Source organism: Cynocephalus volans, chromosome 8 (genome assembly GCF_027409185.1).
Source record: "Cynocephalus volans isolate mCynVol1 chromosome 8, mCynVol1.pri, whole genome shotgun sequence".
In the NCBI taxonomy this organism is placed as follows: Eukaryota; Metazoa; Chordata; class Mammalia; order Dermoptera; family Cynocephalidae; genus Cynocephalus; species Cynocephalus volans.
The window spans coordinates 8,677,331-8,702,542 of record NC_084467.1 but is presented as its reverse complement, the minus strand read 5'-3'; the positions used below and the strand labels follow the sequence as shown (position 1 = coordinate 8,702,542).

General features: G+C 41.4%; 1 protein-coding gene across 1 annotated transcript in view; it reads left to right on the top strand.

Annotated features, from left to right (window-relative positions):
- The window catches only part of MTOR (mechanistic target of rapamycin kinase), a 130,129-nt gene that overhangs the window by 67,236 nt on the left and 37,681 nt on the right, over positions 1–25,212 (top strand). The window contains exons 29-30 of the mRNA XM_063107113.1: positions 15,999–16,074; positions 19,408–19,547. Of these exons, the coding sequence (XP_062963183.1) occupies positions 15,999–16,074; positions 19,408–19,547 (216 nt within the window). The remainder of the gene's footprint in view (positions 1–15,998; positions 16,075–19,407; positions 19,548–25,212) is intronic.

Sequence of the window (25,212 nt, the reverse complement as noted above, 5' to 3'; positions counted from 1 at the left end):
GGAGGTATCAGAAGATTACAGCAGAGATGTGCCAGGCATGGTTCTGGGATTGGTCACCCATGCTTCTGTCAATCTTTAGGCAGAATCTTGCCCACAGTTCAAAACTTGTGAAATATATTAAAGTATAGAGAAAATAATCCCCATCACCTAATAAGTCCATATCTAGCATCTCATTTCCCTCTTCCCATGCAATATGGTTTGCAATTTAAAATTATTCTTCCTCTATCTATATATGACTTTGTAACCAAAAAACTGGGATATTATAATTTCTCATGTACTATAAAAGGACACTGCTCTTTTGAAAATAAATATTAAAAACATGGAATTTCAGCAAACATCCTTAAAATAAGCTTTTCACTAAGAATGCATACAAAGGTCCCTCTGTCCTTAAAACAGTAGTTCAGTCTTTGGAACATACAATCGCTATTTCCATGTTATGGAACCACTGAAGCGGTTACTTATACTATTGATATTCAGTCTGGGTCCTTCCCCCACAGGTCTGATGCCTGACAGCTCTCCGCCATAATCCCCCAGAACCCTTTTCCAGTCAGGGCTTCTGGCTCCTCAGAAAGTAATTTCTGTTCAGGCAGCCAGAATTACCAAACAATTTTTTATTTTTTTAGATCTAAATCGAAAAGCAATAGGGGATCAGGTAGATCAGGAGTTGTTTTCTCATATCCTTAGTCTCCTTTGCCTACTAAGAGGTGAAAATGTTCTGGCACCCTACTTGTCATCCTGCTGAAAAGATTCTGATTAGAATTGGCACTGTCTGCTGGTCTCTGCTCTCTTTGGCAAATGTCTAGCCCATCGGGGCACCACAGCCTTCACTCCATGGAGTTCATTTCACTAAGGAGAACCTTGCCCTGATTGTTAGCATCTTACAAGATCTCTAAACTCCATGAGGATCTTCAAGGTGATCTCCTGATCACCAAATGACACTGCACTTAAACCACGTGCCACAGAAGTGCTTATGCACCATACAATTATGTATAGAGTCACATGGGACCCTACTGCCTTGGAACTCCTGTTGAGCAATGCAGTAGAGAAGCATAAAGGAACAGTGGAGCTTTATGGCTTTCCAACCAGCTTTTTGTTTATTCTTCCCAATAGCTGCTTCTCTCACCCAAACAGGAAAATATTATGAATTGATTTTCTTATCTGGGCAGAAAATGAATCAGTCATTCATATTTGCAACCCATGTAATTCTTTTTAGGAAAGATAGGAGGGGGTTAATAAGTTCACATTGAAGCATCTAGCTTTTAGTATTAATCCCTGGTCTTTGATATGTATTTCCTGGAAACTAACATAAGGCATAACTTGGAGATAGAAGCTTTTCTTATTTGAAGATTTTCTTAAATGGCCTAAGCTGCCCAAGTGTCAATTAACCCCCCCCAAATTATGAGGAAAAAATAGCTAATTAAGGATATTTCCCATACCAGAAGACTCTGTTTTCCAAAATCTCCACAACCTTATGATGGCTCAGAATCTGAATTTCTAAAGCAAGGAAAAGTAAGCCCTTGTTTTGAGCACAGCTAAAACAAGTAGAGAAAACCATGAAGAACATGGAAGACTAAAGTGGTTTTCCCTTCTCTGAAAGGCTTTTCTTTTCTTTCTTTCTTTTTTTTTTTTTTTAAAAAGATGACCGGTAAGGGGATCTCAGCCCTTGACTTGGTGTTGTCAGCACCACGCTCAGCCAGTGAGCCAACCGGCCATCCCTATATAGGATCCGAACCCGTGGCCTTGGTGTCATCAGCACCGCACTCTACCGAGTGAGCCACGGGCCGGCCTTCTCTGAAAGGCTTTTAATCCCTTCTTCTGCCTTTCAGTGAACAAAATGGCCATTAAAATGGGGATTAACTGAGGAAATGTGGAAAACCTGGGTTAGATACCATCCAGTTTTTCCTTTTCTCCATTTTGCTGGTGGTGAACGAGGGCTAGCTTGGTGCACTTGGAAAAGATGTTTATGAAAATAAAGCTTATGTTCTCAATGAAGAAAGTTAGTGAGCTTTTACTTACCCTGGAGGTTCTCAAAGACTTCACAGTTTGGGCAGTACTGCCTTGGGCTGGTACCAAGGACTGGAAGGAAGCATTAGAGCAGCCTTAGTGTTAGGGAGTTGGGGCGGGCCAGAGCTGACCTGTCTTCTACCCAAATAAGAATGTCAAGTCTTATTTTCTTGAGAATGTCCCCGTTGGAGAAACTGCTTCTCTTTTTTCTAATGTATTCCCACCTCAGCCATCACTTTCAAAGCTGGCGAGAAAGAGCAGAAGTACCCTCATTGCCAAACTTTCAGCTTGTAGAATGAATATATCTGAGAAGCTACCTGTTGCTAGTTTAATTGTATACTTTGTATGAATATTTTACTACTTCTGAAGTCTTTTAATGAGTCACAGCCTGCCATACTATACATAACCATTGAATGTCTAACCTTTCTATCATTCAGTCCTATTTCTGTCTCAACTAAGAGCCCATGTCCATCACAGAACGTATTTCCATCTTTTCCCCTAAGCTTTCTAATTTGCCACTCCTACCAAAGAATGTGTCCTGGACCTATTAGAAATCATTTCTCTCAGGCCTCCTCTTAGAGTCCATTATTTAATTATAGCACATAGCTGTCTCTGATTTTTCTTAGGACTTTGTAGTAAACATCTGCCCTATTAGCCACCATTCACATTACAGAATACAGCGGTAATGCTGGCCCAGTGCCTTGCAGTATAGTTGAAGAGACAGACAACTGAACTGGCATGTGTGACATGCCAGGATGGGGGCACAGAGCAGGAGGAGTGCCCAACCCAGGTGATGCTCTGGAGGGCCTCCCAAAGGAAGTGATACCCAGGTTTTGAAGAAAAAGGAGGAAATAGCCAGGAATGGAGAGGGCATTCGAGCAAAGGTGTGGCTATGTGAAACACCTTGGCTTAGTAGGAGAATGTAAGTAGTCAAGCATGTCCCAAGAGTCAAGAAGAGAGAGGTGTGGCAGCAGCATTAATGCTGGAAAGGTGAAGGGGATCCAGGTTGCAGGGACCTTACAAGTCCAGGTGAGGAGTGTGACTATTCTGCTGGAGAAAGAGGGGGCTGTGGAGGGAATCCAAGAACCTTTTATCTCTTGTTGCTTTGTTTTCCTGATTCTCACCAGGAAAGTGACCTTTTATTATTGCCAAGCAAGATTTTTAACTGGAAATGGTTGATTTAGAGCATTAGAATTTCTTAAAATTGTAATGCATTCATATTAAATGCCCTCACTGGGTCATCTGGCTTAAGGATTAAAGAGACAGCACATGAAGCACTTGAGTACTTAGGTCTGGAATCAGACAAATCTGGGCTGTAATTCCTCCCCAACACTCAATAGCTATATGACCATGGGCAAATTTCTTTACTTCTCTGACTTTACTAATCTGTGAAATGAAGAAAAAAGTCAAAACTACCTCATTTCACGGGATTTTTGTGAGAATTAAGTTAAGTAAAACAAAAGGTTAAGAATAACTAAGACATTTCTGAATAAGGAAAATAAACTTGGAGGAATCACACTACTAGATATCAGGTGTATCATAAAGCTACAGTAAGACATTATGGTATAGACACAAGGATACACAGAATTTAAAATCCAGAAACAGACCCACACATACGTATATGGACACTTGATTTATGACAAGGTAACACTACCGAACAATGAGGAAAGGACCGTCTTTGCGATAAGTGCTACTGGATCACCTAGATAGCCTTGGGCGGGGAGGAGGCTCTTGACCCTTACATGACACCGTACACAAAAACTCAGGTCCAGGAGATTTAAATTCTCAATGTGAAAGGTAAAACTATAAAGCTTCTAGAGGATAACAGAGGAGATTAGGAGATTGTCTTCAGCATCTTGGGATACGAAAAGCTTTCTTAAACAAGATACAAAAAACACTAACCATAAGAAAACACTAAGAAATGCAATGAAAGTAGTCATTTCTGTTCATTAGAAGACTTCTTAAAGAGAATGAAAAGGCATAAAATATTTTCAGTATATACTCTTGTATGTTTTATATCCAGAGTATGTAAAGAACTCCTATCAAGCAATAGGAGATAAAAGGTAGCCCAATTATAAGATTGGCGAAAGATGTGAACAGGCACTTAGTTCATAAAAGAGAATATCCAGAAGTCCTGTTAACACAAGAAAAGCCACTCCATCTCATTAGTCATTATGGAAATTCAAATTACAGCCTATATAATAAGATGTCACTGCACACCAGCCAGAAGGGCTGAAATGGAAAAGACAAAATGCCAAATGTTGACAGTTGTATAGCAGTCGGGGTTTTCATACACTTCTGGTAGAAATGTAAATTGGTAAAACTACTTTGGAGAACAATTTGTCTGTATTTTATAAAGCTGAACATACCCTGTATGGCAGAAGTTCTAGGTATTTACCCCACAGAAATGTGAGCACACATGCCCCAAATGACATGTACAACAATGTTTGTTGTAACACCACTCATAATACCCAAAAATTGATAGCAGTCCAAATGTGCATCAACGGTATGATAAATTGTGGTACAGGTTAAGTATCCCTTGTCCAATAATCTTGGGACCAGAAGTGTTTTGGATTCTAGGGGGTTTTTTGATTTTGGAATATTTGTGTTATACTTACCAGTTGAGCATCCCAAATTTGGAAATCCGAAATGCTTCAATGAGCATTTCCTTTGAGCATCACGTCAGCACTCAAAAAGTTTTAGATTTTGGAGCATTTCAGATTTTGGAGTTTTGGATTTGGGATGCTCAACCTGTATACTCATACAGTGAAATACTATTCAGATATAAAAAGACTACTGTGACGTGCTACAACATGGATGCATTTCACAAACATAATGTTGAGTGTTTATATAAAGTTCAAAAACTGACAAGAATAACCAATTGTGTTAGAAGTCAGAGTAGCAGTTACCCCTGGAGATGAAAAGGGGAGCAGTGATTAGGAAGGGATTCAGGTACTCCTGAGATGCTGTCAGTGTTCTTATGTTCTGTGTCTTGGTCCAGGTGGTAGTTACAGGGGTGTCTTCACTTCATGATAATTCATCAAGCTGCACACTTAGGTGTATACTTTCCTATATATATGTTATACTTAAATTAGGAAGTTTGTTTAAAAATAAATAATGCACATAAAACACATGGACTAGTGTCTGACAGTCAGTGTCCAGCAAATATTATTATTTAGTACACAATTTTCATCTCATTGGAAAAGTCTTTCCTGACTGTCCTAATCTAAAATAAGCCCCCTGTGTTATTCTATAAGCACTGTCTCTTTTCTTCACGGTATTTGCCTCCACGGCACTTATTTCAGTTTATTCTTTTTTTGTAAATCTAGTTCACTAACCTGTAAGCTCTGTGAAAGTAAAGACCTAGTCTGCCTTTACCAAAGCCACTCTAGCATCTAGCACTTAGCGCAAAGCCTAAGACAAAACAGATACTTAATTAGAACTTGCCAAATGAGAGAATGAATTCCAAGCAGAAAGTTCTCTTCCCCCTAAGGATCTATTATGAAGACTTGTAGTCTCTCTCCATGGCCGTTTCCAGTATTTTATCATAGTTAAGTCTTCATTGTAGGGCATCACATTCTCCCTTGCTTTAAGTCCATTTTCTGCTTTTGGTCTTAGTCAAAGAATCAAAGAAAGTGAGAACTGGAAGAGTTGAGATCATTTTGTTCAACTCTATCAATAACTTGAGGTAGCATCCTTATTGAATAATCACTTCGTATCCCTGGAAACCATCAGTTTTTGTCTCATCCCTCTTTCTTTACTTATGAATAAGGTCAGCTAGAGGACCACAGAGCATTTGGGTAGGGTTTTATCCCACTCCTATTTATTCTCGAGGCTTGTGTAAATGGCGTATCTGATTACTTCACCTGCAATGGCCACATGCAGCAAATAATGTTGAAGACAGAACAAAGAAAGTAACATGTCCGCGTAAAAACAGCCTTTATCTCTGGGTAGCTGTATTCCCTAAGTCTTGTCTGTCCCCAAAGGGAAATCAAATGCCCATTACATTGCAATTTCAGTAAATCAGTCTTAGCCAGAGAAAAGACCATGTCAGGGTTGCAGGACAAGATCACAGGTCCACGCCCCAAGACGCCCTGGGAACTGCAGAGCTTTTCGGTCTGAACTGCTTCCACCCTGACTTAGGCACCACAAACTGGAAAACAGGCCTGTCATTCTTTAAGAATGTTAGAGGATTTGTGCCAGTTGTGCCTTAACAAACAATTAATGGCAAGGGTGACTGGGTTTTACAGTCTACAGGCAAGGGGATAGATCAACAAACAAAACCCACTCTATGTCTTAATTCTAAACACATGTTTCTAAGGTGTTAATTTTGTGCTGCTTGGAAGTATGAGTCCTGCTTTTACAGTTGTTTCCTGGCTTTCAGAAAAGGTACACAGTCCTGTTCTTTTCCCGTACCTCTGCTGGAGGAAGAAAAAGCACTCAGTTCAGAGAGGTGAGAATTTTCTCCCAGCAAAACACATTCCAAACCTCTGGGTTCATGCTGACTTCAAAAGCACCAGCGTGCCTCTAGGAATCTGTACTCCTTGTAGAAAATCTCCACACAGAGTGGGAGAAAGGAGGAAACCTCTGTGTAGCAAAAGCACAAGCACAGATTATATCTTTCTCTCTAGCCCCATCTTTTTCTTTAATGCCCTTTTAGATTTAAGCATACCCAAGAGGTCAAGTCTCTTACCAATCATCAGTAGAGCATAAATTTACTTCTGGCTACTCTAAAAACTTCCCGTAGATCCACAACTTAACAGCTTGCCTTTGTAGAGCCTCTGACAAACCCTAAGGAAAGTTTTCAGTGCAGAAAGCTAGCCATCAATTGGGAATCATAAGAAGGGAAGAGTTCTGGGGTTTCTCTTAAAGCTAGCCAAAAGGACAGGGGGTCTTTTATTGCAGCACAATATCATTCTAAAGAGAGAAACTTGCTGCATCCCAGTAGTAAACCTCTGCTCTTCCACAGCATCTAGCTTATCCTCAAGAATATCTGGAGATTTAATGGGACTGCTCTTATGGTGAATTAGAGAAACCACTTCTGATTTTTATTTATTACTGGGGTGGGAGCAGGGAGAAGAAACCACTAGCTATAAAATGTGTCACAGTGCTCTGAAACCTTGAATCGTATGCTGCATCCTGATTTCAGAGATGTTAAAGTGTGAAAAAAGTGTGCATCTTAGAACTACTCAAATACAGTAAGTGTTGGGTTCTGCCTCATGGCCACCTCCGACAATCCATCCAGTGACAATGGAATGTATCAGTGGTGACACCAGTAGTCTCTCCAAATTCTTTTGGACATTTCACTGGCTATGAATCTTGGTAATCCAATTGTAGTGTGCCACAGTTCTCTTCTGTAAGCTTTTCCTTACCAAGAAGGTAGGTATATTTTTTTTCCCTGATCCCAGAATGGGCATCAGTATTCCTACAACTCCTTAATAGAATAGAAGGCCAGCTCACATCTGCTTATACAGTTAAATGTGGAGAGCTAGAAGTTGCCAGACCTCTAGTTGCCAGCTCATTTAATTTTTGTTTCCCAACTTTATCCACATAATAGACTGAGTCAGAGCTCTTAGACATTCAGGATTTCACCCAGAATATCAACTCTGCTTTGAGTCAGGGTTGATGAAAATTAGTTTTGGATTCAATCTATCAACCACCCTCCTCCTTTTGTTCCTTTTCTCCATTCTTTTTCTGACAGCTTCTTTCTAATAGTCTTTCTCAGAGCTCTTCATTTTGCTCTGCATATGAGAGGCAGAAAGGGGAAGAAACACCTCCTGGCATCACCAGAAAAGGAGCAGTGCTCATTGTTGTAGAATAAAAAGATAATGGCCAATTTGTCAAGAAGTGTTGACAAGAAAGATAAAGTTGGAAGTAATTAACTGGCTGACTGACATGCTGGGAGCGATGTGCCTGCCAGTAGCTCCCTAAATCAGCCAGAGCCTTGGAAGTGTGACAGCCATTCATCATTTTGACGGTACACCTCTGACAGGCCCCTCGGTTGGAAACCCAGCCAGCACAATTCGTGTGCTTTGACACTCTGGGGTTGTGCTAGGGCACCTAGGCCCCGTGTCCAGCCAGCAGATGCCTGGAGGTGATGTGTAAAATGGGACAGTTTGCCAGCTTATCACTGGGCAATGTTCATCCTCCAGGGATGGGCAGTATGATTTCCAGAGCTGACTTTTGTAAATTTCTATGGGATAGATCACTTACTGAGCACAGAGAGAGCTGGCCATGAGCTCTTAAGCAGCACTCATGGGGGCCTGGTACCTAACAAGTGCTGCTTCTAATCAGCCATGAAATCAGTCAGTGGGATGAAACACTTACATAGCTGTTAAAAGTAATTTTGAGGACTGGCCAGTTAGCTCAGGTAGTTAGAGCACAGCCTTGTAACACCAAGGTCAAGGGTTCAGATCCCCATACCAGCCAGCCACCAAAAATAATAATAATAACTGATAAGAAAAAGTAATTTTACCTGGGGGCATAGCTCAGGGGTAGAGCATTTGACTCCAGGAAAAAGTCGTTACGAACACTGAATAAAATGGAAAACACCTGTGCTGTGTAAAACAGAATAAAAAATTGTGTGTATTCTCTGGTCATCACTATGTGTAAAATGTATTTATACAGAATATACACAGCTGAAAATATTTTGGAAAGATGATTATATTATAGTGAACCACCTTCCCCCATTTTTCTTAATTAAAAAAAAAAAGATATACTTCTCCCTCTTGAAAAGATTTTTTGATCCCCGTTTCCTAATCTAAACAGCTGTTAACATTCTATCTATTTTATTCTTAAAGACTCATACTTTCTCACAGTTTTAGTCTGTCCTCTAGATGTTATGACAGACATGCCATTTAAACAGTGACAAGAGAGGGATGAAGACATAGCAAGAACCCTTTATTCTTAAGCCACCCCGGGACTGACACATCCGGAACCTATTTTGATTGTCTGAGCTGGCCACCTCACTTGCACCAAACCTTTTTTATCTGTGCCTTAGGTCCCTGTGGGCTCCAAGGACACCAAATGTTCCAGCTTGAAACCTTGTAATGGAGCCATCCTTCTCCTTCTTAATATTAGAAAAGGAGTAAAGTTATTTTTCCTAAGTTTTGACCCTTCCAGATGGAGGGATGCTGTTTTCATCACCCTACTCCAGCTTTAGGTTGGGTGACTCTTAAGACCTTCCAGTCTCCCTTCACTTTCCCTACTGCCTGCATTCAAACAGCCCTTTCCAATCTACCTTGGTGTCACTTTCAAATGTTCTCATTTTGCCTTCTGCCTTCACCATTGTTCTTTCACTTTTAGATTACTCTGTTCGAAAAGGAGATACATCCTTGAGTTCCCCAGACCATTCTCCTGTTCCCAGACTCCCAAGATAGCTGCCTGATAAAGATATCAGAGCCCAGCCAACCTCAGGTCTTCCTGGCTGTGTAAGCAAACCAGACCGTTTTGCTTGTAATTATATTTTGGGCACAGGGCTAAGCCCTGGTGCTAGGAGAAGTCACAGGAGGGGATATGAAGCAGTTACCACTCTATACAAGAAGCAAAAAAACCTGCTGGATGCAGTTGTAAGGACCCAAAGCATTGTCCAGCGTGGCCTCATTGTGGCTGGTCAGGACTCCCCAGTCAAATCTACCACAGTCTTCTGTCAGCTGTGATGCATGTGTCACCAGCCTAGCGCCAAGGGAATTCAGAGAATTCTTACTTGACAGGGAACCAAGTGAAATGCAGACTGTGGTCTGCACTAGAAATAGACAGGAGAAAGAAGGCCCAGAGCCGTTTGGGAAGCAAGTGGGTAATGTCCTCTTAAATTCCTGATGGCAGCACTAGGGAAACCTGAACGTTTCCCCAGATGTGACTGCAGATGCTCCTCATTTGCCTGAGGACTTTCCGACTGGCTCTAGCTTTGTGTGGGAGAATCTTGCATCACTTTGCTCTTAATAGCCTTGAGGTCGCTGAGGTGCACAGGCTGCAAGTGAAGGGGTAACTAAATGGGCCATACAGGGAGGAATTACCAAGCCAATTACTGTGGATTTGTCATCAGTCCAGAAGTCTGTGGAGCAGTGACTGAGGAAACTCTTCAGGAGACAGCGGTGTTCTTCAGGTGGCAGGAATGGCATTTGGATTGCTTGCTATGGGTCAGCATTAAGACCCAGAGCAGTTCGTGACCGACCCTTTCAGTCAGTTTTATCCTCCTCTGTGAAACTGTTCACACCCTGCCCATGAAAAGCACCAAAGGAAGCTTGAGAGGGAAGGGTCCTGGGGAGCCAGCAGGCCCCGCTGCCTGCACTTGCTCCTCAGCCATCGCTCTTGACAGGGCACCTCACAAGCAGTGAGAAGCTCCTTCTCATCTGAATCGCTAACTCAGCTTCCATCTTTCCCTACCTCTGGAAGGAGATTTTTGGATAGTGGGGAGAAAAAGATACTTGGTGTAACCTGTTTGATGTGTGAAAGTTTTGAGGCAATTTCTTATCCTTATTTGTTAGTTCTACTCAATTCTAGAAAGTGCCTTCCTCAATTGCCAAGAATTTTCCCAGTTTCAAGCTCTTCAACTCAGCCTCTTTTAATAAAAAATAAATCTTCGGTGGGGGAGGGGAGGGAGAAGAATGAATCTGTCTATGTAATTACCTCTTCCCTACTGATGTCCTAATTCACCATGTTCTCCTTTTCGTCTCTCTTCATTGTCTTCCTAAGTCTTCCTAACACCAGGTTCATTTGTGGGCTCTGAGCTTTATTATGCAGGTTGGCAGTTTCTGTTTGCCTGTAGATTTAAAGATTGCAACTGGATGTTCTCACTGAAAATGGAGTAGAATACAAATATACCCTACACCCACATTAAGACAGCAGTGGGAATCAGTATACGCTAGCTTAGAAAATTTTTGCGATGCAGTTCTCTTTTCCTTCCGTCCTCAGTGCACATCTAGCGGAGATGGGAGATCTGGTTGACCAGACATTTCTGCACACTGCCATCATGGGAATGTTGCTGCCTAAACCTTGGTCTCTCCAAACTTGTTTGTTGGATCTTTTTCACTGGACCATCAGTAGGGTCTGGTTTGTGTTGTTAAGGGTCTGGTTTGTGTTGTTAAACACTGCTGTGCTGTTGGGCTGGGGCTTTAAACAGGTTGCCCTTTATAAGCCTCCAGCATTAATAGGGAAAGACTGAAGGGTACACATGGGAGTGTTTATGAAATGGGCTTTATAAAACTCCCAGCTACCCCATAAAACAAGAGCTCTTCATTAAGGGGGCTTCTGAGCAAAGGTGATTTCTTCACATGAGCTGAACATACAGTCTCTCCCTTCAGTCTCATAAAACCACATCTGAGTTTAAAGGAAGAATATTTCAAAGGACAGCCTTGTGTCACCCAAGTAGGCTGGAGACTGGGGACTTAGTATGTAGGAACTCCTGAGTTTCCATAGAGGCTTATTTATCCTGTACTTTGCAACCTGGACACTGTAAGCCTGCCAGCTTTGAACAAACTTCCTTGGAAAAGCTTGCTGTGGTGGCATGCTGACTGTCATGTGGGAGGCTTTAAGGTATATTACTAGCTTCCGAAAGGAAATAAGTGTGAGATGGGAGCTTGTGTGTCAGAGAGAAGGGTTAGCTACAGTTTCAGTGAGGAAGTTAAAATGAAGGCACAGGAGAGCTCCTTTCTCCTACACAGCAAATTATGCAGAGAGAGTTAGCTAATTGAAACATCCCACCCACTGCTTTCACTCACTGATTGTTCAGGTACGTACTGGGTGCCTACTGATGCTGAGGGTAGAAAGCTAAGAGACCATCCCTCCCACTGCAGAGCTTATAGTGTACCCTTAGTTGTTACTTAAGATACTTTTAAATGGTGAGATTTTGAAAGGAAAGGATGACATCCAACATCCTGTGACCTACTGGGCCACATTTTCTTCATGTGTAAAATGGGAATATTAATACTAGTATCTACTTCATAGGGTTAAGATAACACATATAAGCAGTAAGCACAGTGCTTGACACATACAGTGATCTCTCTTCTTGTTTAGGTATCTTCTTGTATCTTGTTGTTGTTGTCATTGTTGCCTCCCATGATGGACTGCCAGAAGTCATGGAGGAAGAAGAAAAAATTAAGGTCCCAAAGAAGATGACAGACTCTTCTTATCATTGAGATTATGCCTGCTGTTCATTTACTTCTCCAGAAAGTCCACATCTGTAGTTAGTATTCTCCAGCAGCCCTGTAGGCATGCGAGAGACTCCTCGGAAGGAAAGAAGAGAAATGTAGCATAAGGAGAAAGTTCTATATGAAATTAAAGTTTAAAAAAAAGAGAGAGAGAAAAGAATAAACAGGGTGATAGCAGCTGGTTCGCTTAAATTCTCTTTACTCTTTGAAGAATCAGAGAGAAAGAGTGTGTACAGTTGCCTTCTTTCCTTCAGGCTGTTCAGTCAGAGACCAAGAATTCAGTTTCTCAGACTGAGCCCACTCATTTTTCATGTATACGTTTTAGTCCATTTAGCCAAACTTGTCATTTTTCAGTGACTGACCTTACTGCTGTTGGACAAGAGCTTATCATGAATCTCAAGGTACACTCCCAAGTTTCATGGCAGTTGCTAAAGGTCTGGTCAGTAGTCCCCCAGTGAGCCCTACCTGTTGCCCTCTTTCTTTCCCACTTAGCTTGTCTGCAACCTCACCTGCCTCCACACACATTCAGTTGGAAAGTATTTTGCAGATGATTTATTTGGACTTTCTCTTAAAGGAGTTAGGGCCACATGGTGAATTTTCTGTTTTAATTTGCAAAGCTATGATAGTTTGTCCTTAGAGGAGATATATCAAAGCCATAGCAATATTAAGGTAAAATTTATATTTCTCTTTTGAGGTCTCTAATCACTACTTCCTAATTTTGATCAGTTTGTTGTAAAACTCTCTTTTTATGCATAATAAGTGGGAGATTGGGTTAGGAAGAGGCTTTTATTTGGTTTTGGTTTTGTGTTGTTTTGTCCCCAGAATGGGCCAAACTTTGAAGCTCATAATTTGTTCTTGAAAATAGAATGTGTTGGGCTGAGCCCGTGGCGAACCCGGGAGAGTGCGGCGCTGGGAGCGCAGCGACGCTCCCGCCACGGGTTTGGATCCTATATGGGAATGGCCGCTGCACTCACTGGCTGAGTGCCGGTCACGAAAAAGACAAAAATAAAATAAAATAAACTGACCTATTTGGGAAATTGGCTCTAAAAAAAAAATTTTTTAAATTTTAAAAATTTTAAAAATTTTTTAAAAATGCTGAAAATAGAATGTGTTCCAGAACACAATGGAAGACAGTTGTTAGAACTCCCAGATATTTATGTCTGTTTCTCAGAGTTAACTTCTCTGGTTCAGGCAAAGAACACTTATTTTCTTCATCAGAACAATTTTATACCTCCTACCAGGAGTATACTGCTACCAAGGCCATCCCAAAAGTCCACTGAATATATTACAGAGAATGTAAAATTATCGTATATATTTTAATATATAGACCATATACTGGCTTTCTTTTTCCTTGTTTCCTTATGCTTCCAAAATCTTTATTTGGGTTAAAGGAACTAGATAATCACAAATCAATACCTAGTAATATTAATTATCAATAGTTCATCCAGCTCCATGTAAGTGCGCAACAGAGTCCAGTACCTGACTTACGGGGCCAAAAGGCAATCGGGAACTGCTTCACAGTGAAACTATGGTGAAGTTAGTCCCTTTAGACTTGCTTTTCATTCTTGGCTTAGAAAAGCTCATATAGGGCTTTCTAAAGGAAAGTGGGATGCTGTGGTTTCATTTTAAAATTAAAAACAATTCTGAATCCTGCAGCAGACTAACTTATGGAGAACATTCTGCCTCATTGCTTTGCTTAGGACCGGCACAAGAAGCACCAGTAGGCCCACGCAATAGAATTCCTCATGAGTTTGCCTATCTACTCCTGTAAATGAAGGAAGAAGACATCCGTACGGTGACTTCCACCTCTGGTTGCAGAACCTAGATACTGGATGCTCGAATAGTCCTATTCATGAAGAGTTTGGAACTTGGACTGATGACTTCCTAGTGCTAGCTTTTTTTTTTTTTTTTTTTTTTTTTTTTTTGCAGCTGGCTGGTACGGGGATCCGAACCTATGACCTTTGTGTTACCAGCACCATGTTTTCCCAAGTGAGCTAACCAGCCAGCCCTTTCCTAGTGCTAGCTTAAGTGTCAACTGGTAGGTGTATGTTTTTCCTACAGGCAAACATGTAACTGTGTTTCTACCAACTTTTATCTTTGGACAAAAACAGATGAATAAGGAACAAGATTTATAAGGACCTGCTTAGCAGTTTCATATCCATTGTTTCATTTAAATCCCTGAAGAACCCTGTGACGGACGTGGAATTAACCCCATTTTATAGATGAGGAATTCAAAACTCAAAAAATGTGACTTGTTTGTGGTCACACAGCTTATAAGTGGTGGAATTACACCTCCAGAAATTTAAACTCAAATATTCTGATTCCAAATCCAAAACTGCTTCACCCCCCACTTGTCCTTAACAAAGAGACGTAAGATTGGTTCAGACAATGTGGGGGCTATCCCAATTTATTGTGAACCTTGGGGAAAATCACTGTCCTTCCTGGGCCTTTAGTTTCAGGGCTGATAATACCTTTTCTTCCCACTCTCTTAGAGATCCATGGGGTCAAAGGAATGAGATTGGAAAGATTATTTGAAGTATGCTTTGTAAACATGAGGCATTAGATTATTACTTTCACAAATGTTAAGTTCTCTAGTTTATCAGATTTCTGGGCAGTTCCCTCTTGTTTTTATTGGAAGAAATGTGGAATTTGGATTTTTAAAAATAATATTTATAACAGCAATCTCTTGCCATATTACCACATTGAGCCCAAATACTAGAATTTCCCAAAACCACTTAAAAATTAATTCTAGTCAAGTAGACAGTCTGTACTCAGGGCAATAAACTGGATCCTTGCTCGTTAAACTAGTCTAGACTCACAAGTTGATGTGTCACATTTTGCTCCCTACCTATAAACAAATATAATCATTGTTCTTTGACTTCTCTAGCCTGTTCCTTCACCCTCCCTCTCTCCCTTCCTTTCTTCCTTAACTCAGGCTTATGTTTAGTGTTGGGTTTAGTTGCCTATGTTCCTATTGGAACAAGTCTAAGTCCCGTGGCTCTCCTGCTTTGGGGGCCTCCTTACAGCCACTCTGATTAACCGACTACAGGCATCAGGCCTTCCAGTGGCACTGCCCGGTTGCCCCAATACAGCTCGGCTCTCCAGCCCTGCTTCACATACTGCCTGCAGACACATCAGCAAAGCAGGATGTCATTAGTGAAAAGTGTTTCTATGCCAGAGGCCAGTCCCAGTAATTCTAGATGTGGTCCCTTGACAGCCTATTCCAGAGGGATGGAGTAGTCCCTGAAGAGGGACTAAGGAGGCATGTGGACTTGAAGGAGATGGGCTCTGTCAGGGAACAGCCAGCATGGCTGCACAGCCACAGCCCCGGGTTCTCTATCACTGACATGGATGGCCCAGCTTCAGTGCCGGCTCTGTGTCTCTCACAAAGTCCAATGATTTTGATTAATTTGGGTTATTCCTACCACTGAAGGCAAATGATGAGAAGTAAGAGTCAAAAGTTCAGAGGGATCTCACATGGTCATGCGCTGTAACAGGGACCATTCTGGATCTGGGGTTTTTAGATTTTCAAAAATAGACATGAGCTGCCTGACTGACATCCTCTAGGGAACCAGTCTGCTGGTTGGAGGAAGGGCCCCGAGCACCAAATATAAGCCTTTACTTTACTCTCCATGCCCCCCCACCCCCTTGCAAATTAGGGGCAGAGGATCAAAAACCTTTCCTCAGATGAAGTCGTTCAAACTGTGCTTTCTGGGTGCTGATAGATCATTGATATTCTCTCTGCATCTGCAAGACATTGCTCCCAACATGCCAGGGAGCCATCTGCCCACACCTCCCACCCTCAGACACATGGAGTGTAACCACCTCTTCCTTTTGTTTTCTCAGCATTAATAATAAGCTACAGCAACCCGAGGCAGCTGCTGGGGTGTTAGAATATGCCATGAAACACTTTGGAGAGCTGGTAAGTGCCCCATTCCTTTTAGAAAAGCAAGAGGTAGAGACCTGGCTAGGGAAGCATATGGCCAAGACCTTGGGAAAGTTACTTTCCTTTTCGTTTTTTTTTTGTTTGTTTGTTTGTTTGTTTTCTCTATTTATTTGTAATAGTCTTACACTGACTTACCTATATCTAAAGAATGAAAGACACAATGACTATAGGGACTATATTCAAACTAAACATAGATGGTGAGGGTGGAATCTAATAAAGAGTAACTACTGATATTTACCATGTTCTTAGCATGTGCCCAGCCCTTTGCTAAGTGCTTTGTATACTTTATCTAATTAAGTGTTCACAACAGTGCTATGAAGTAGTTACTATTGTTATTCCATTTTACAGATAAGGATACTATGGTCCCCAACAGATTAAGAACCTGTCCGAGCTGACAGTGAATAAATGGCAAAACCAAGACTTGAATTGAGCTTTCTGTCATCAGAGCCCAGGCATTTAACCCTGATCTGAGTTATCCTTGTGTCATCCGTGGCAGCTCACATTGTATCTGGCCCATGGTTGACACTTAGTACATACTTCAAAAGAAACCATGGCCAATTCTCCAGAAAAAATATATACTATCATTTATACCTGATATTGAGGGATTTTGTATTTCATTATTGCTAACATAGGTGCTTCTCTGCTGCCATCTTTGCCCTACCAGTATTAAAATGTTTCTATTATTCTTTGTGGTCTTGGGAGGGTGCCTTGGTAGCTTCCAAAATATACTAAGCATCAACTTAATCAACTTAGAATTGAATTCTTAGAAGGTCAAGAAGCTCTGGGTCCATGTATTTGATGAGGAACCTTCTGTTAGTCATGTAGGTCACTTGCTCTGGTGTGCCTTAATCAAAAGCCCAGGATGTTAGAGTAAGGAAAACTGTGAATGTCTCACAGGCTTTTGTTTGACTGTCTAGCACTTTGCCTCACACAGCGTTAGTAAACTGAACTGAAACTTTTAAGGGAATCTTTTGCTATCTTTAGCACACATTATCTGTAACTAGACTAAGACAGCATTTCTCCAGATGATGGCAAAATAGGAAGAACCATGTCTCTTACATCTTTGCCACAATCCTTGTTTGCTGAGGGAAGAAAGGAGGCCCACAGGGCACTTAACATACTCCATCTAGACCAAAATGTACTCTTCTTTGATATCCTTAGAGCTTAGGTCCCAGTGAGTGCTGACTGAAACAAGGACTCCACAAACATCTGGTATTCAGGTTAGCTGCCAACAGATGGTTTGTACACCAGTGCTCAGAATGCCAACCTTAAATGAAAGTCCCTTCATCTTCAGGTTCCAAAGGTGGCCATTAGCTCCAGGATTACGGCTAAACCCGTGGTGGATTTTCTGTTATATTTAGGTAGCTGAATCCTATTAAGCTTGACAATGGTTTGCTTTTTCTTGGCAGAGCATGCGCTTTCTCAGCACAGTTTACGTAACAGCAATCTCATTAGAATTTTGTGTGATTCATTGCTTAAACTGTATAGTTTCTGCAATCTATTGCAATTCAAAATATCCTGCCCCCTACTTGACCTGCTCCATATGCTGTTCCCTCTACTTCCCGCTTGTTCATACTGAGTGTATGCCCCACATTAGTAATTACCTCCTTTTTGCTTTTCCATCCAGTATAGATATAGAAATTCAAAATGGGAAATTTACCAGTGCTGCTTTTTAATTTAAGAGTTTTTAATTTTACACTGTCTTTGTAGTCACTCTTCTCTCTAAGTTTTCTCTTCCATATTTAGGCATAATAGAGAGGCATTATTCTAGACAGGCTTAGAAAATGAAGCTTAGAGAATTTACCTTTCATGGAGCCAGATATGCTTATTTGGACAAACTCCACTGACATTAGGATAAAGGCTTTTGTGGTAGCAGAATTAGTACAGGGGCAGCAGAGAGTATTGGCACCACCAAAAACAAACTAGGGGAAGTAGGTACAAATTAGCAATCTAAAAATATAAATGACCTTCTTACAGAGGTTCAAGAAGAAAAGGTTCTTTCAGTCTTTCAGACAGCTTAGCAGAGTAGTTGTTAATATATGTACTACAAAAACATCAATTTTATTTAGAAAGGGGAGGAAGGTAATGGGAAAAGCTAATATGGGCCGTGTACTATATCATACAAATTCCACTGTGGAATTCCATATTGTTGTTAAAGGAATCCCTGGAGAGCCACTGCCTTGGCCTGGTAGAGAAATAGACATTTACTGAGTTGATGGTGATGAAGCCCAGAAGACAAACTGAGGTAGAGGGCAGATGGAGGGCAGACAGAAATACATAACATGATCTTTTGATCATTTCAAGAGTCGTATCCTGTAACTTCAAGACTGTAGCACTGCCTCCTCGCGTGCACGACATTCTGTTTCAGCATGGCACACCATTCGCCCAGAGTAATGGAATCCTTCCTTTGGCCCCTGACACTGGTAAAGCTGCCAAGCACTTAGCAGGAGGGAACATTGGATGGGAGACTCTAGAAGAAGGGGGGAAAGGTTTTCCAAAGAATTTTAAGTTGGTAGTATTAAATTGTATCTTAAATTATCATTTCCTGAAAGTTTAACAATGTGTAAGAAATGCAGAGAAACAAGAGCTTTCAAAAAGTGAGTTGTTTTCCTTCAGCAAATATGCAGATATGGCCTGGTCTTTCTGGCCCTATCAAGAAAGCAGCTGCCATCCCTGCCAAGTAGCCAGCCCAGTGTCAGCACTGCAGCAGATGGAGGCCTTGACACCTTTGTAGGAGCTCTGGTCAGGTCTCTGTCCTGTCCCTGAATGATTTCCCCTGTCCTTGCATCGCCACATGCTGGTGTTCTGGTGACCTCTGTGTCTGGGCAGGAAGTGATGGGGAGGAGCATGTTCTTTTTTTTTTTTTTTTTTCTTTTTTTCTTTTTTTTTTAAAGATGACCGGTAAGGGGATCTTAACCCTTGACTTGGTGTTGTCAGCACCACACTCAGCCAGTGAGCGAACCGGCCATCCATATATGGGATCCGAACCCGGGGCCTTGGTGTTATCAGCACCGCACTCTCCCGAGTGAGCCACGGGCCGGCCCATAGAGGAGGAGCATGTTCTGACATCTGCTCTCAGATTATCCCAGGATCGTTCCATCAGTGTGCAAAGGACTGGCATTTTCACCTTCCACAAGCAGCATACCTCCAGATAGACTGAAGTTCTTTACAATCCAAGCCCAGACATATTGTGATGTGAAGTGTCCAGCATACCACACAGCACCTTAGGAAAGGGAGTGCATGGATTTAAAACGTGACACCCTTGTTCTCTGTGCCTCACAGTAGTCCTCTTTCTTTTGCACTTGGCAGGAGATCCAGGCTACCTGGTATGAGAAACTGCACGAGTGGGAGGATGCTCTTGTAGCCTATGATAAGAAAATGGACACCAACAAAGATGACCCGGAGCTGATGCTGGGACGTATGCGCTGCCTTGAGGCCTTGGGAGAATGGTGAGCTTCATCAGGACAATGGCCTGAGTGGCTGGTAGAGACTTTTTCTCTTTGATCTTTAGATTTGAAAGAAAGGTGTTCCCCGGAGTTCCCACTTCAGACTGATTTTGTTTCCCTTGATATTTTCCTATGAATCATCTATCACTTTGGTGTTTTTATCTCGCTCTTCTGTCTCAGCTGCTAGCAAGACTTTAAAAATTTTTTTAACTTAAATTTTGTAATGCTCTAGGACAGGACAGACTTGGGAATGCTTCTGGAATCTACGCCTCCTCCTTCCATCTACTTTCTTGACCTTGACTGACCTAGTGAAGAGCTCATATTTGTACTGTGCAAACTTAATTTTTTTTTTTTTTTTTAATTAGCTCTTGCTAGTGCTTTTAGGAAAGAGGAACAATGACTGCCCTCTTCAGGTGCTCCACCTTTATTGGATACTGACAGTGGGCCCAGCACTATGCCAGGATCCAAAGATACAAAAGACAGAAAAAACCAGGCCTTTACTGTGAGGTTGATGGGACAGGCACTTAAACAGAGTGTTTTTAAAGCCTGAGAGGGGAATGACTGGTTCTCAGTTGGTTAGATTGTGGTGCTGATAGAGCCTGAGAGGACAGTGACAAGGGTATGAGCAGATTACTTTGGAAGACCAAAGGAGAGAGCAGGGTGATCTTGCAATGCTTCCTGGAGGAAAGACTAAGAATTAGGAGACAGATGAAGAAGGGAGAGGGGGAAATGGGTATTCCAGGTAGAAGCAACAGTAATGCCTAACTGAGATCATTTGGCTAGGTGTTGGTTTAGAGAGTTGTTGGGGGATGTTCTGTTTCCAACATCAAATGTAATTTTTTTAAATAGTTAAAATAAAATGCTATACTACCATCATTAAATAGTTTAACTGCAGTTTTAAATGATTAAAACAGAATGCCATACTACCTCCCCACCAGTAATTATAGAGTACTTGTTCATTGACAGTGTCTGTGCCAGGCCCTGAGGATACAGTCCCTGAGAATACAGCCCCTGCTTTCCCAGAACTCACAGGGCAGACAACGCGGCTATTGTAATATAGTGTGATAACAGTAATAAAGGAGAGACCCAGGGGGCTGTAGGTAATAGAAAGCACCCTAATCCAGTCTTGGAGGGTTATGGAAACCTTTCAGGAGAATTGATATCTAACTGGGACTGTACAGTGAGGAGCACAGTGTGTTCTGAAAGTTCAGTATAGCTGAAGTGACCAGGTGCAATCTGGAAAGAGGTAGAAGGTGGGGCAGGAGAGGTAGGCTTATAGACCTTATAGACCACTCATATAAGGCTTGTAGACCCTGTTAAGACTTTGGACTTTTTTTTTTTTTTTTTTTTTGACTAGTAAGGGGATCGCAACCCTTGGCACGGTGTTGTCTGCACCATGCTCAGCTAGTGAGCACAGTGAGCGCACCGGCAATCCCTATATAGGATCCGACCCTGCAGCCTTGCACTACCAGCACCGCACTCTCCTGAGTGAGTCACCATGGGCTGGCCCTAAGAGTTTGGACTTTAACATTAAGGGCTTACTGGGAGGCCAAGGAAGAATTTGAAGAGCCATCATGATGGGATTTGCATTATAAAAAGAATTCTTTAGGAGCAAATTAGAGAGTAGATTGAAGGGAGGCCTGAGAAGAGATGGCAAAACCAGTTCAGAGACCATCCAGGGGAGAGGTGATAGTGGCCAAGAGGTAAGACTGATGGCACTGGGGTGAGAGAAGCAGCTGGATCCAGAGATGTTTAGGAGGCATCATTGATGGGATTTGGAGACTGATTAGATGTGGAAGGGATGGGGAAGAAAGAATTACAGTTTTGAGCTTCCAGATTGAATGTGAGGCTGGAAGCACCCAGAGCTCCTCAAAGGACAGATCAGTACAAGCCTAAGGTTCCCCTGAAGCCAGGCCTCCTGAGGAACAATCTGTGGCAGGCAGAATTCCACAGGACTATACCCTTGCATTTGGGATATGGAAACTCTCTGACCCTGAAGGGTACGTTAAAAAATAAACCGTCAGTGCTGATAACACCAAGGTCAAGGGTACGGATTCCTGAACTGGCCAGCTGCCATAAAAAAAGAAAAAAAACTTCATATTAATTTTTTATTTTTAAAGCATTATTTTTTGGGCCAACCCCATGGCTCACTCGGGAGAGTGCGGCACTGGGAGCGTAGCGGCGCTGGGGGCGCCGAGGCCACGGGTTCGGATCCTCAGCTCACTGGCTGAGCACGGTGTGGGCGACACCAAGCCAAGGCTTGCGATCCCCTTACCGGTCACACAAAAAAAAAAAAAAAAAAAAAAATTATTTTTTGAAAAGGTAATATGCACATGGTACAAAATTCAGTATTACATGACAGTGACAGAACTATGAAAACTAAGTCTTCTCCTTGTCTCCCACCCACCCAGACTTCCATGCACTATGACCAGGCCCTTGTGTAGACTTCCAAGGATAATCCAAGTGTAGGGGAGGAAAAATATCTTTTTATCTATCCATCTTAGGTTCGCAGCTCAGGCCTCTGTAACAAAACAACGGGTTAATGAGAGAGAAGTATACAAATTTATTTAATTTTTTTTTTTACGTGACACAGGAGCCTTCATGAGGAAATGGAGATCCACAGAAACAGTTAAACCTGAGTGTTTTTTATGGTAGGTTTGATGAAGAGTGGATAGCCATGGAGAAATATGAGTAGGATAGGGCAGAAAGGTATAATCTAGTGGTAATAAACTGTGGGAAATTTAGCAAGGCCTGTTTGTTCAGATTCTTCTCTGTGATCCTTTGTCTTCAGAAATAATGATGCTCCTTTCCTCCAAGTCTAAGGAGGGCATCTTTCACGTTGGAGTCTTATGACCTACTTCAGGGGAAGGTCAGAATATCCTTCCTAGGTGTTATGACCTGCTTCAGGAAAGAAGGGATGGGGAAGGTCAGAGTGACCCTCTTTTTTTTTTTTTTAATTGAAACAATTAATTATGCATATCTGTGGAGTACAGAGTTGAATGTCAATACCTGTGTACAATATATGGTGATCATATCAGGATAATTAGTATTTTCATCATTACACAATGTAATGATTTTTTTCTGGCCCTTTACCAACTTCTCACAAAACCCCCCCAACCCCATTCCCACCTGTGGTAACCTCAGTTCTGTTCTCTCCTTTTGAAAGTTCAACATATTGTCATGATTGTTGTATCCTTCTTTCTTTCTTTTTTATTTGTTTTTTTATCTCCCACTTATGAGTGAGGACATGCAGTATTTCTTTTTCTGTGCCTGGCTTATTTCAGTTAACCTAATTTTCTCTTAAGTTCATCCATGTTGCCATGAATGACAGAATTTCATTCTTTTTTATGACAGAGTAGTATTCCATTATGTATATACACCACATTTTCCTTGTCCAGTTGTCCATCGATGGACATTTAGGTTGGTTCCAACTCGTGGTTATTGTAAATAGAGCTGCAGTATACTTAGGAGTGCAGGTATCCTTTTGACTTGATGATTTCTGTTCCTTTGGGTTTGGTATATAGCAAGCAGTGGGATTGCTGGATCATATGGCAGTTCTATCTGTAGTTGTTTGAGGAACCTCCATACTATTTTCCATAGAGGCTGCACTAATTTACAGTCCCACCAAGAATGTAGGAGAGTTCCCCTTTCTCCACATCCTCACTGGCATTTGTTACTCTGTCTTTTTGATAATAGTCTGTCTTTCTGTAAATAGCCAGATTATATCTCAGTGTGGTTTTGATTTGCATTTCCCTGATGCTTAATGATATTGAGCATTTTTTTGTGTGTCTGTTGGCCATGTGTATATCTTCCTTTGAGAAATGCCTATTCAGCGCCCTTGCCCATTTATTAATCAGGTTACTTTTTGTTGTTGTTAAGTTGTTTGAGTTCCTTGTATATTCTGGGTATTAATCCCTTGTTGGATGCATAGTCTGCAAATATTTTCTCCCATTCTATAGGTTGTCTTTTCACTCTGTTAACTGTTTCCTTTGATGTACACAAGCTTTTTAGTTTGATATAATCACATTAGTTTATTTTTTCTCTTGTTGCCTGCGCTTTTGGGGTCCTACTCATAAAGTCTTTGCCCAGTCCTACATCCTGAATTGTTTCCCTTATGTTTTCTTCTAGGAGTTTTATAGTTTCAGGCCTTATATTTAAGTCTTTGATCCATTTTGAGTTGATTTTGGTATATGGCGAGAGGTACAGGTCTAGTTTCATTCTTCTACATAGTGATGTCCAGTTTTCCCAACACCATTTATTGAAGATCCAATTTTTTCCCCAATCACTGAACTTGGTGCCTTTGTCGAAGATCAGTTTGCAGGTCGAAGATAAGTATGTAGGTTGATTTCTGGGTTCTCTATTCTGTTCTATTGGTCCGAGTATCTTTTTATGCCAGTACGATGCTGTTTTGGTTACCAGAGCTTTGTAATATAATTTGAAGTCAGATAGTATAATGCCTCCAGCTTTATTTTTTTTGCCTAGGATTGCTTTGGCTATTAGGGGTCTTTTGTTGCATATGAATGTTAGGATTGTTTTTTCTATTTGTGTGAAGAATGTCATTGGTATTTTGATGGAGATTGCATTGAATCTGTAGATCGCTTTGGGTAGTATGGCCATTTTCACAATGTTAATTCTTCTATTCCATAAGTGTAGAATGTGTTTCCATCTTTCTGTATCGTGTTTAATTTCTTTCAGCAGTAATTTGTAGTTCTCATTGTAGAGATCTTTCACCTCCTTAGCTGAATTTATTTGTAGGTATTTTATTCTTTTGTTGACTATTATGTTGTGGCTCCAGCCCACCCACTTCTCCAGGCCATTTCTCAAGTGAACTCTAATGTATCTCATAATCTGAGCTGTGACCAAATTATTTGCTCTTCTCTGATCCCCACATTCTATCAATTCTGAATTTCTCTCCTATTCTTCTGCTCTTTGAAATCCTCCCCACCATTTCTTTTCTGTTTGTTTTTGTTTTTTTAGTTTAGTTTTGTTTTGTTTTGTTTTTTATCTCCCTACCATCTCTTCCTCATTGAAACCTTTCCTGGCCTCTTCCCCTTCTACCCCCACGTTTCAAATTAGAGACAACCACATTCCCTAGCTAGGTTAAGTAGGGACAGCTGAATGCATTGGAAGAGACTTGAAATGCTATTTCATTCAATCTGCTTATGGTACAGTTGAGGAAACTGAGACTCACAGAAGTTGAGATGGATTGCCTGAGGTCTCCCAAGAGCAGAGTGATACAGGACTCCTAGTGTGTGGTTCTCAGTCCCGTATACCTCTGATCTCTTGCGTTTTTTCCAGTTTTATAATTACCTGTACAGTATAAGTGGCTAGTGCTGCTGACCAAGGGATTTAAGAATGTGGGAGACTAAAAGAGATTTTAAAAAACAATGAAAGAAGCAGAATTCTTCTCCTGATCATATGGAGGTTTCTGATGTGGTTTATTCAGTCAATTTTGTTTAGAGTGAAATTTCTAAATTTCTTTTGCTTTGAGCATATATCCTGAACATGCCTGAAGCAGATATTCACCAGAGGTGGCATCAGGAATGATCTGGAGTTACCAGTGAGCTAAGACCCTTCCCCTGTCCCCATGCTTATCCGTTTCCAGGAGGCTGACTATGAGAAGTAATCCCCCTCCTCCAGCCCCATTGTGCACACAGCCACATCTGCA